The sequence below is a fragment of the Helianthus annuus genome, chromosome 11 (assembly GCF_002127325.2).
Source record: "Helianthus annuus cultivar XRQ/B chromosome 11, HanXRQr2.0-SUNRISE, whole genome shotgun sequence".
In the NCBI taxonomy this organism is placed as follows: Eukaryota; Viridiplantae; Streptophyta; class Magnoliopsida; order Asterales; family Asteraceae; genus Helianthus; species Helianthus annuus.
This window is the reverse complement of record NC_035443.2, coordinates 179554198-179566924: the sequence shown is the minus strand read 5'-3', so window position 1 is coordinate 179566924 and position 12727 is coordinate 179554198. Positions and strand designations below refer to the sequence as shown.

Below are 12727 nucleotides of genomic sequence, written 5' to 3'. Positions count from 1 at the left end.
AAATCATATAAATTATTATGCAAGTTATTTTCATTATTTACACGTAGGAAAATCTTAATTTTATCACGTCATATTTTCAAGGTTTTTTATTTTTATTTTAACAAAGTCTGTTTGAAAATTTAGATTTTTTTAGGATGGGAGGGAATTTGACAACTTTTAAAATGATTTTTTAGGGAGAGGGTATGACAAGTAATAAGGGGAACGTTTAACCCACCCCAATGACAATTATTATTACTTATCAACGTTTAGCCACTTTTGTTTGTATCTTCGAGTAAAGAACCGATATGAGAATTTTTTGGCAAACTGGAACGACTCTAACTCGCTTCTGGTTATGAGCTTGGAGGAGGAAGATGGTGACTTCAAAATATTTGAAGAAGAGTCTTGACCTCTTGTGACCTTTCATTTAACTGGAAGCAAATCTACCGTGTAGCACTAATAGTATTAAAAGAATATTTTTAGGTTATTTTTACCTTGATTATTAGTAATAAGTATTAAAAAAAATTTTGGTAAATGTATAAAAAGTAGACTTAACAAAATTTATAATTATCACGTGAATGTTCATTTTGTTAAATACATATTTTGACAATTCTATATGTTAACAAATTGCATTATACTTTATTCAATTATTATTCAACCGTGTAATGCATATATTTTTTAAAACATTATTTTTTTTATTATTAATCGTATAACATTACATCTATATTAACTCATTTATGTCAATCTGGTATATAAATGTCTCTGTCTTTGTTTTGCAAGAAATATTTATTATATAGTTTAAATTGTTCAACCCGTGTAACACACGGGGAACTAACCTAGTATTACTTAATCCGAACACTCTCGAAAATGATTATTTGCGATTTAAAAACATAATAATAATACCTATTTGCTTAATCCAAACACCCCTTTGTTTAATTATTATTAAAAGAACAATTTCAAGGAAAGAATCCAACACAATTTCAACCTAAATTCATCATCAAGAAAATGTACAATTTTAAGAAATGAATCCAACCATACTTATTAAAGTGAGCGCCCAGTCGCGCCTAGGCACAAAATAAAGCCTCGGGCCCAACAAATCACCCTAAGTGCGCCTCGCGCCTTTACTAACTATGCTTCAGGTTAGTTCATGTCATTGTTATTAAAGCGAGCGCCCAGGCGCGCCTAGGCTCAAATAAAGCCCCGGGCCCAACAAATTGCCCTGAGTGCGCCTCGCGCCTTTAATAACTATGCTTCAGGTTAGTTCATGTCATTGTTATTAAAGCGAGCGCCTAAATTGCCCCGAGTGCGCCCCGCGCCTTTAATAACTATGAATCCAACACAAAAGATTTGACACTCATTATTCAGCTAGAAAGCAAAAACAAATCAAAGACTGTAACGAAAAAGTTTCTATTAATCTGCTATTTAAAATTATCGTTTTTATACCTAATAATCTTTGATGTTTAACCACAGAAAATTTAAAAAAAAGACACGACGGTGTAAAATCTTTCACTGTGTTCTGTTGGCAGCATCGGCTAATTTTTGCCATGTCAGCTCACGCTGCTTGTCTGCCTCGCTGGCGTGGGCCCGTTTCTCGGCATATTGCTTCTGGCACTCCTCAAACAATTTTGCATCCATTTCTTGAAACATTTTACGGACATTAACCGTCAACCCATGCACTGCTTGGTTCCAGTGAGATTGAATGTTGTTCTCGAGTGCTTCAAAGACTAATGGTAAAATCACATTGCGGTTTTGAGCAATTAGGCTTACGATATGCTCGTTGTTCCACAAGAATAGAGCTCGTTCTGCTGTCTGAAAACATATATTTAACCAAATAAATACATTATAAAACGCTTAAAAAAAGATTAAAAAAAAAAAGAAACCCAATTAGTACTTAATAATGATGGTTATATCACTTTACATGTTGTAGTATCCTTCAATGTTGTTGCTTCTTTGTCAAATGAAATATATATATACATACACACACACACACATAGGTAGAGGATCCTGTAAAAGTGCTCAAAGTGTGAGAAATGTATTATAACACTATATATAATACTATATAACACCATATAAACACCGTATAACAATATGTAACACCATATAATACCATATAACACTATATAACATTATATAACAAATATAACACTATAGTTTGTCTGATAGCATGTCTATGATAGATGTATAGTGTTATATTTGTTATATAATGTTATATAGTGTTACATAGTGTTATATGGTATTATATGGTGTCACATGTTGTTATACGGTGTTTATATGGTGTTATATAGTATTATATATAGTGTTATAATACACTTCTCACACTTTAGGCCCTTTTTACACTATCCTTACCCCACACACATATATACATGTATGTATGGTTATAAGGGTTTATTACACCAAAACGTAACACTTCTGTTACACCAAAATGCAACTTACTTTGCCTTTTTGACATTGTAAGACAATACGTTTACCCACCGTATGTATAGAATACTTCTACTTTTTTACCGTTGCAAGTATATCGTAGAATTACAATGTTTCCGTTTTGGCAAAAGGAGGAATCGCTAAATGGATGAAGATACATATCTACCTAAAGTATCGAAATATCTTAAAGGATTACTCACATATGTACATTAATAATGATATAGAAAGAACCACCGATGGTATGTAGTTAATGCGGAAAAACGTCGGATATCGGTCAAGGACCGAATACTGATATTTGAGATATCGGTTATCGCGGTGGGATATCGGTAATATTAATATCATGCTGAATTTATATATATAGCAATTTAACACTAACAATTCAGTATACTCTCCTACCATTAACATATTAACCTTTTGCAACTTGCAAAACACTAATAATTGTACCAAGTAGGAACTGATTAAGACTTAAAACACTAACATTTTACATTAACGATTAACAGTTAAGAATTAAAACACTAATAGCAGCAATAAGAAGAAATACGAATGTTAGAACTAAGAAGAAAGGTACTGATATCGGTGATATATCGGTCAAATATTGGTCAATATCGCCGATAATATTGGTACCAATATTCTGACCGATATTTTGCACCCATGTCTTACCAGCTAAGTAGTTAATGCGGTAAAATATCGGATATCGGTCAAGGACCGATATTTGAGATATCGGTTATCGCGGTGGGATATCGGTAATTTTAATATCATGCTAAATTTATATATATAGCAATTTAACACTAACAATTGTAACAAGTAAGAACTGACTAAGACTTAAAACACTTACATTTAACAGTAAAAACTAACAATTAAGACTTAAAACACTAATAGCAGCAATAAGAAGAAATGAACAATAGAAATAAGAAGAATGGTACTGATATCGGGAAAATCGGTGATTTATCGATCAAATATCGGTCCTATATCGGTCAAATATTGGACAATATCGCTGATATTATCGGTATCGATATTCTGACCAATATTTTGTATCGCTATCTCGGCAGGGGACCGATAACCGATATATCACTGATATATTGGTTGATGTATCGGGATATTAACTACATAGCTTACCAGGGGGCATAACCGATATATCGGCGATATTAACTGCTTAGCCACTGACAGTACATCAATTACAGATCATTCATTAAGATCAAAATTAACACTATATTAAGTATCAAAGCTGTACTATACTACTATTAACCACACCCTATAAATAAATAAAACAACACAAAAGACTTCCCAAATTATAGGAAATAAGATAATGGATTTTCTCAAAGAGTCAAACCTGAAAATGAGGGCTATTAAGACACCGAGCGATTTGTCTGAAAAGAGGAACCATGCACCGTTGGAATTCCGCCGCTTGAGTTGCTTCCAACACTTCTTCAAGCTCCCCAAGAAAAAGAGTTTCCTTTTGACAATTAGTAATCGGCCAACATTTAAGCAAACCCGTTATAACAGTATCCGCCAACTTATTATCCTTTTCTACAAACTGAGTGATACAATACGAAAGCTGCTGATGATACATAGCAACCGATTTAGGCTTGTGAAGCGGTATAAGCGCCCTAACAAGAAACAACTTGTGTTCCTCTTTCATTGGTAATGCAAAACCGTTAATTATACTTCCAAGTATTTCCAACAACTCACCTATACCGTTATGTCGTTGTGTTTCATAGATAAACCTATAGAATATATTATTAATCGCTTTCCTAATAAACGGACGGTGTACCATAAACTTCCCGTATATTCTGTGTAAAATAGTTTTTAAATATTCGCGCTCACGTTGGTCCTCGGAATCAAACATGTCTAGCAACTTCAAAACGAACGAATGATTAATGAAACGTTTCGCAACCTTTGCATCCGTATCCGACGACACGACATACCTCAAAAGAAGCTCATAAACAAGCTGTAAATGCGACCACGACGGATCAAGATACGGTTCTTCCTCATCTGCTTCAACGTTCTCCGACCCTGTGTGTTCATAACAGCTAGGCGGCAAACACCTAAATATATTAACCGAAATCATCCGAACCATTTCCTCTTGATTACTCTCGCTAATCTTCCCCGAACCCGACTGTACATAATCCACAAGCTCAACTAAACTCAACTTTTTAACCTCCTTCTCCCTAACCATTTTCAACGTATCCGAAAAATCAAACTGCACACAACACACCTGACACTTCCTAACAAACAAATTCTGTCGTTCCGACCCCGGAACATCTCTAAACATCGGCAGAGCATCCACAGCTCCACCGGACACCAAATTATTAGCACTCGAAGCAGAACCACTGCGTAACGACTGATTAGCAACAACATTCGACGTCGAAACCGATTCAGAGTTCCGGTTTCCAGATACCGGATAACCGTAACCATCAGTATCCGGTTTCGGCTTCCGTTGCCCTCGCTTCATAATTTTATTCAACATATTCTATATATTTCAATCCTATAGTTTTCAATCTTATAGTTTTCAATCTTCTAATCCAACAAATCAATAGAGTAAACTAACTAACCCTAACATATGTTATAATAACTTAAAATATGTTACTATCTACGGTATATTATCAGTGAATCTAATGATTGTGCTAAAATTAAGAGTTTAAAACCCTAGGTCAGTGATTTAGCGATTAAAGCGGAAGAAAAAGTGAAAGGTGTTGGTTGTACCGGTACGGATGAGAATGGAGTGACCGGCGGTGGTGGCGATCCGGTGACCGGCGGTGGTGATTGGTGGCGATAATGGAGAGAGAGATAGAGTGAGTGGGTGAGTGAGTGAGTGATAATAATATTGAAATTGGGGGAGATTGAAAGGTGAGAGTGACAAGTAGATTTTGCAAGTGATATTTTTAGTAAGTTGATAAAGGGGATTACTTTAATCATTTCATAACCACTAACGTTTAAAGAACGGGAGTATTACACGACAAATATTGGGTCGTATAGTGTTATACGACTCATATAAAATATTCTGACATGTCAAATATTGGGTCGTATAATATTATACGGTCTGTATAATGTTATACGCCTCGTATAGATGGAGAAAATATTGGGTCGTATAACATTCTATACGAGTTGTATAACATTATATGGGGTTGGGTTGTATAGTATTTTATGTGTCGTATGATGTTATATAGCTCGTATAGATGAAGACAAAAAAAACATTCTCTAACATATTTTTTGGTGCAATATTCTCTTATACGACTCGTATAACTATATATGAGTCGTATAGAAGTAGAGGTGTAAAAATAAGATTATAGGAGTGTGGGAATTACGGGAGCCTAAACAAATGGTCTAGCACGTGATCATGGGCGAAGCTTTTAAGGGGCGGGAGTGGGCGGCCGACCCCCCGAACTTTTCGCTCAGTAGTGGAGAATATGTAGTTTTCGTATAGAAACTTTTACATATATATGTTTTCGACCTCCTGTTTTATAGTAATTTTTGGGCATATACGTTTCGACCCCCGGTCGGAAATCTCAAGTTTCGCCACTGCACGTGTGGATTTTTAATGAATAAGTATCGTTTTATATTTATGCAAAAAGTAATGTAGATGAAAATTAATTTTAGTTGTAAAATGTATAATATAATTTAATACGGTCATTTTTGTTCGTTTATTTAATACCGGTAAATGTACTCGTATATAAAAATTTGATGAACTTTTTAGACATAGCAAAATACGAGAGAGTTTCTTGGGTTAAATATAAAAAGACAGTTTTTGCTCGTACATAAAACATAAACTAGATACATGAATATTATAGAAGTTAAAACTTGTCTGCCTAACGTATAAATCTATCCAAAATGATTATTTGATATGTTGTTATATTGTTATATACATATAGTAATATCGAAATTGTGTCGTCATGGATACATTCTATAATTAGCCTATTGTTGAGGTAACTTTGACTTTTGGCTGGATAACGTGTTGGAATTAAACATATTACTAAGTCGGTCGAGAGGTCTTGTGCTAATCTATCCCTACCCTATACCCTATGCCATATTCCTTAAGGGTGGAGGCTATGGTTAATCACTCTAGGGTAGGGTGATTGAGTGAAATCCTACCCAATAATATTATGTCATGTCAACTCCTCATTCCACTCCCTATTTTGCACTCAACCAGGGGGTATGGTTAATCACCCTAGGGTGTTTGAGTGATTCTCACTTTTGATTGGTTGTTCTCTCCTCTCTCTCGCTCTCTCTCCTCCATCACTCTTCAATCACATTCGGTGGCTACACACCGTTTTTGGTAACCTCTCTCCTACTCACCGCATAACTCAATCAAGTGGGTGTGGTCACCGATCGGTGAATCCCACTACCCGCACCACTCACCGAGCATTATACCCCCTACCCTAAAGATTACACGGTGAAGGCGTGGAAGTTTGGTATGGAGGTCAGTCTACGCCCACAAAACCACCTCGAATTTGGCGTTTTCCACGGGTTTGTGTGTGGCTGGGGATTCTTCACCGGCATGGGGGCAATTTGGTTGGTGATGTGGCGCGAGTTGATTGGTCATTTGTGGTAGGAAGTTTGTGATTGTTAATTTTTTTTAAACAATAGGTTTGGCCATTTCCACGCCGGGTAGCACCTCCTGCTTCGCCATCTTGCTTACGTGGCTGTCACATGGCGTTTCATACCCTCTTTTCATGCCCTTTCACACCAAATGGCCTAAGACCAAGATCATAACTAGTGATAAGTCAAGAGAAATGCTATTTTTTTGTCACGTGTCATTCACATCAAGATCATTTTCGGTGTAGTGGTTCACACCCATTATTAAGTAATATACCAACCAATGCCCACTTTATATACACACTCATTCTTTCTCTTCCATCTAAACAAATCAACCATATATATATATATGGAGGGGCTCATGCGAGAACCACCCTTATTGTGAGAAACTTGAGAACCAATGTGAACACAACCTAAAATAGCTAAAAAAAACCTAAAAAAAACCCTAAAAAAACCTAAACCCTCCCCCCCCCCCCCAAAAAAAAAAAAAAACCTAAACCCCCCCCCCCATGCTAAATGCTAAAAAAACTAAAAAAAAACCTAACCCCACCCCCCCAACCAAAAACCTAAACCCCCCTCCCCCACCCCCAAAAACCTAACCCCCCCCCCCCCCCCCACCCCCAAGCTAAAATGCTAAAAACTAAACCCTCAAAAAACCTAAAAAAAATCTAAAAAAATAAAAAAAAAAATCTAAAATTTTTTTTTTGAATTTTTTAATATTTTTTATGTTAAAATCGCTACTTTTAGAAGCTAAAAAAAAATTTTTTTTTTAAATTTTAAATTTTTTTTTTTTGCTTCGAAAAGTAGCGATTTTTTTATAAAAAATATTAAAAAATTCAAAAAAAAAAATTTGTGTGATTTTTAGCTATTTTTAGGCATTTTTGGTGTGTTCACATTGGTTCTCACAACAAGAGGTGGTTCTCGCATGATCTTCTCCCTATATATATATATATATATATATATATATATATATATATATATATATATATATATATATATATATATATATATATATCTTGTTATCTCGTGATCTGAACAATGAAACAAAGAGACGCACATTATGAAACTAAGAGACGCACATTGTATATTTCAGATACACATGTTATACAAATCAGAGACGCACGTTATACAAACACAACTTGATAGCTTTTATATAAACGCACATTATATTAACACATACACACATTATCAAAAACCGTAACTAGAAACTCATGTTACATCCATGGATTCAATGTTTAACGAGATTTTCATACTGTAATGTATCTTCTTTGCTTGTAGTTTGTAGTTGTTCTTTTTGCTTCGTCTTTCCCGATCAAATGATATTTAGTTAAATAGAGTGTTCAATTTGGATTATTAGGATTTCAGCAATACGCATAGTAGGATGAAAGATTACCTGCATTTTTAGTTTTTGCCATGATTGAATCTCTATTTTTGGAATGTGATTTGAATTTGAAGCAAACAGTCGAGATTTAGGGCTTAGATTTCGCTCCCAATTGGTAATCGGTTTCTGGATGTATGAATCCCAAATGACAATTATGTCATTCCCTCTTTAATTTCTAATTTAATTGTTTGTTATTTTCGATCTTGCCATCGCATCGAGTGGAGGAGCAGAGTGGGTATCAAGGTGTCGCTGAGATACTCGCGTACGCAACGCATGATAAGGTACTCTTAGTACGATAACCAGCCTCTTTATTTATAATTATTCTATTTATTATGTATAATATAACATATATTATTTAATCATTTTCATCATAATTCTACTAATAATAACTATTATATAAATAAATAATATTTAATATATTAAATAACAACAACCAACAACCATACCCAGTATATTAAATAAAAAGATATAAAGTTTAAATTCAACTTGATTTGAGTTATTTAACGAGCCGCTCTCAATACCTCATTCGCTACTCACCTCCTCGTTAGACCCCTCGTATTTCAATATCTATAAAGATGAGTAAATTACAAGTTTTGTACTTAATGTTTTCAAATCCTACACGGTATGTCCTTTGAGTCTAACCCAGTTAATTTTTTGGTTAAATTTGGCCACCCAAGGGTATTTAGTCTTTCTATCTCATTTATTTAAAAAATTTAATATATAAATACCCCCCCCCCCCGGTTCTCTCTACCTGTTCACCCCCACCAAGCACAACTGTCAACATTCACCACCGCACTTGCACCCCCTTGACAACCCTAACTATATTGATGTTCTTAACCGACCTCTTTGAACACCGGATCCAATCATTAGCCAAAACTCACTATAGGTTAATCTGACATTCAAAATTCAATAAAAGTTTATAATTGATTTACAAATCTACATGTTCTTTGGTATAACTTAGAAGAATGAGCATTAAATCGAAGAGCTACATGCATTGAAAAAAAGGGTTGTCGGAACCACTACCGAAAATTCATCGGAGTTCATTGGAACCCTAGATTGCACTAGCAGTCGTGAACGTAGCTTCCTTAACCCCAAAGAACCCTCAATCGCTAGAACCTGGTGAACCTCCATCATTGTCTTCTCCGTTTGACCTCGCCGGAACCCTAATTTGATTGGATTTATCGCCCCTCATTATCACCAAAACGAATCTTCTGTTCAATTTCTGCATCAATAAAAATCAGAGTGGATCCTGATTATTTCCAATGGTAAAATCTTCATTTTTATGTAATTAGGGCTTTTGGTTACATAATTTTTGTGAATCCATATCAGAAACCATCGATACTTTGTCCTCTCCATGAAGATCATGAAATCTCCATACCTGTAACCCTAACCCCTTTATAACTCAAACCACTAGCATACTCCAACTGATAGCATTCGTTGAAACCCACTTCAAAAAGCTTGATATCTTAGAGATATAAGAGAGAGATGGAGGTTGGTTCAGATTAGATGAGAGAGATGGAGAAAAGAGAGAGAGTTTTTATATTTCTTTTTTATTTATCAAGTTCGTAGAAATAGTCCTTAAATAATAATTTATTTAATACTAGTTGTAGGACCCGTGTGAACACACGGGTAAGTTTAATAACCATCGAAATCAAATAATAAAAAATAGATTATAATACATCATTTAAATTGTTTGTGTTTAATTACATATCTTTATAAAACAATGCTAAAAACAATATGTGTTAGTATTATAACTATAATGATAAAAAATTTTGTCTACATCCATATGTAAAATATGATGTGAGACTATTTAATGAATTCACATTCGCATTATCAAGTGTTAAATTTGACATCACATGCAGTGGGTAGTATTATAACTATAATGATAAAAGTTTTTGTCTATGTTTATATGTAAAATATGATGTGAACAAATATTTGATGAATTCACATTCGCATTACAGTTAAGAATACATTAAACTTGTCGACTGATTAAGTTTAGACACAAGAGAGGCATAACGAACACATGAAACATTATTTGTTCCCAATATACCAACTCAATACAAGAGAAGCATAACGAACCCAGGAAAAATACCGAAGATAACTTGTTACTACTATATAATTCCACCAGTTCAGTATTTAATCCCTATATACCAACTCAATAAAAAAAATGAAATATTTAGTGTACTACAACTGTAAATAACTCAAGAAACGGATTTGAAACCATAATTATGGATTATAGAGATCTATTTACAAATGTAAAAACAATATGTCACCAATGCACAAACTTTCATTAAAACCAGTCTTATTTGGCCCAAGCAAAACTTGTTCTTACTTAAGTGTAACAAACGGGTTTTCTTTAGTGAACGAGATCAAAATACATCTTACATTCTATTAAAAATAATTTGTTTAATAAAATCTTATCTATTAATTTATTAAAAGTTAAAAAGAAAAGATATACATTTATAAAATTTCCTAATAAATAATAAAAACTTTACTTCAAAAAAAGAGTGATTATAAATCAAATATAAAAAGATTGATTACTTAAATAACTCTTTTTAAGAATCCTGATTATATAGGGTTTTATAAACAAATATTAACAATCCCAATACAACTTTGATGAACAACTCTCCTTCACAAGGCAGCTGTTCACTTTCTTCTTCACAATTGCCGATCAGAGGTTTGAAGATTTCTATCAGGTAATACCATTTGTTATCTTCGGTATTTTACTTTCCTGGTTTTACATTTGGGTTTTGGTTTCTTGATTTCGATTAAATGCATCAAAATCATAATGTGGTGATGTTGAAATAGAGATTGTTTGTGATTTCAAGCATTATAATAGAAAGTGTATTTTCGGATTGCTTGTGGAATTCTTCTGTAATCGGTTTATAGTGTTGATATATCTGATTTGTAAGCGAATAGAGTGTTGATTGTTTAAAAAAATTGATGTTTCAAGTTGGGAAAAAGAGGGATCTTTGGAAATTTAGTGTAATATAGTTGGTAGTGGGGACCGAGTTGCAGTAGAAAGATATGACTTTGTCCTAGAAAGTGTTAAAGGTTATTTTAGGGCTTACATAGTATGCTTTTTAGATAAAACCCATTTTTTGTTAAATTGTTTTGATTTTTTTTTTCTTTTTGAATTTCAGATGGATTTTATGATAATTCTAAATGTAAGTGGAATGAAGGAAGTAACACAAGGATTGGTAAGATACATTCTTAGAATTGTGTTTATATTTATAGAATACACTTAAATGTCAGTAAATGAATTCTATGTATAGGTAATATTAACTAACCACATACCGTGAGATTGTCAATTGATAAAGTTGGTTGATTACTTGGGGGTTAAGTATAAGGTTTGTGTAGAAAACATGGGTCATAGAAGTAGAAAGATACACGGTTCTCGATGGATTCGGTTTCTTGAATGTCACAAACACAAGAATATAGCCAAGCTTTGTTTCAAAAAACTGAAAGAAGCCAAATTTGAAGTATTTGTTCTGAGCGATGAAGGTTTTGAAATTAGAAAGGATGGCAACGGAAAAGATTATGTGTATGGTTGCTTGGTACGTGCTTCGGAGGAAACATACTATAAGCAGGTTAAAGTTTGCTATCTTGTTTTTATATTCTGTCAGTATCTATTTTTTTGTCAAATAAAGTTATATATATGTTGAATTGTTTGTAAAATGTAATATAATATTTCTGAAATGTATCAAAATTGTAGGATTTACCATATGGATTGCTGTGGTTGTTGTTAGATAGGCAGTTAAAGATTGATCACTTACTTGCAAAAGTACACGGACCTAAACAAAGTTCAAAGGTTGATGTGTGTTATGTTTTCACTACGGAAAATCCAAAAAGTTTAGCTGCTGGTTTTATGGGGTCAGGATGGACCACATTTTGCTTTGAGAATGACATTGAGGAGGGCTGCCAGTTGTTGTTTCAATGGATGGGAAGTACCCCAGTAGACCATTTTAACTTCAATGTTAACATTTTCAACAAAAATGGGGTAGGACTGCAAGTAACGGCTGAACATCAATGCACCCGTAGCAACCACCGACACAACAAAAGGCGTCCCACATACAAGAAACAGATTCAATATCATGTGACAAAGAAAAACTACCTGGTATTTACATAACAACTTTGTTTTTATAAGTTATTTTCGTTATAATTTTGTCTTTAACTTTTACTTAAACTAACGGTTATGAAGAACGAATAATAAAGTCAATGATTTACTTTTACAGACGATACCAAAGAAGTTTGTTAGAGACAACCAGCTAAATAGGTACAGTTGTGCAGTCTTGTCGTTTGGTCATGTGAAATTTCTTGTACCCCTACGTGTCAAGACAAATGATAGACAAGCTGCTGATGACACCCATCTGGTAATGGTTACGGACTGGCAGCATATACTGGATAAAACGGGGTGTT

At 34.0% G+C, this 12727-nt stretch overlaps 1 protein-coding gene across 1 annotated transcript; it reads right to left on the bottom strand.

The window, feature by feature from the left end:
* Window positions 1-1364: 1364 nt before the first annotated feature.
* Window positions 1365-5259, bottom strand: LOC110891284 (serine/threonine protein phosphatase 2A 57 kDa regulatory subunit B' beta isoform). Its single transcript, XM_022138979.2, has 2 exons — window positions 3725-5259; window positions 1365-1785 (listed from the first exon to the last, which is right to left on the bottom strand). Exons 1-2 carry the CDS (start codon window positions 4859-4861, stop codon window positions 1483-1485), a joined length of 1440 nt encoding a protein of 479 aa, XP_021994671.1. The 5' UTR covers window positions 4862-5259; the 3' UTR covers window positions 1365-1482.
* Window positions 5260-12727: the final 7468 nt, after the last annotated feature.

Coding starts and splice junctions, on each gene's coding strand:
- LOC110891284 (XM_022138979.2), bottom strand. CDS start 4,861: ATGTTGAATAAAATTATGAAGCGAGGGCAACGGAAGCCGAAACCGGAT. Junction 1,786..3,724: donor TTAATAGCCCTCATTTTCAG/GTTTGACTCTTT, acceptor ATATGTTTTCAG/ACAGCAGAACGAGCTCTATT.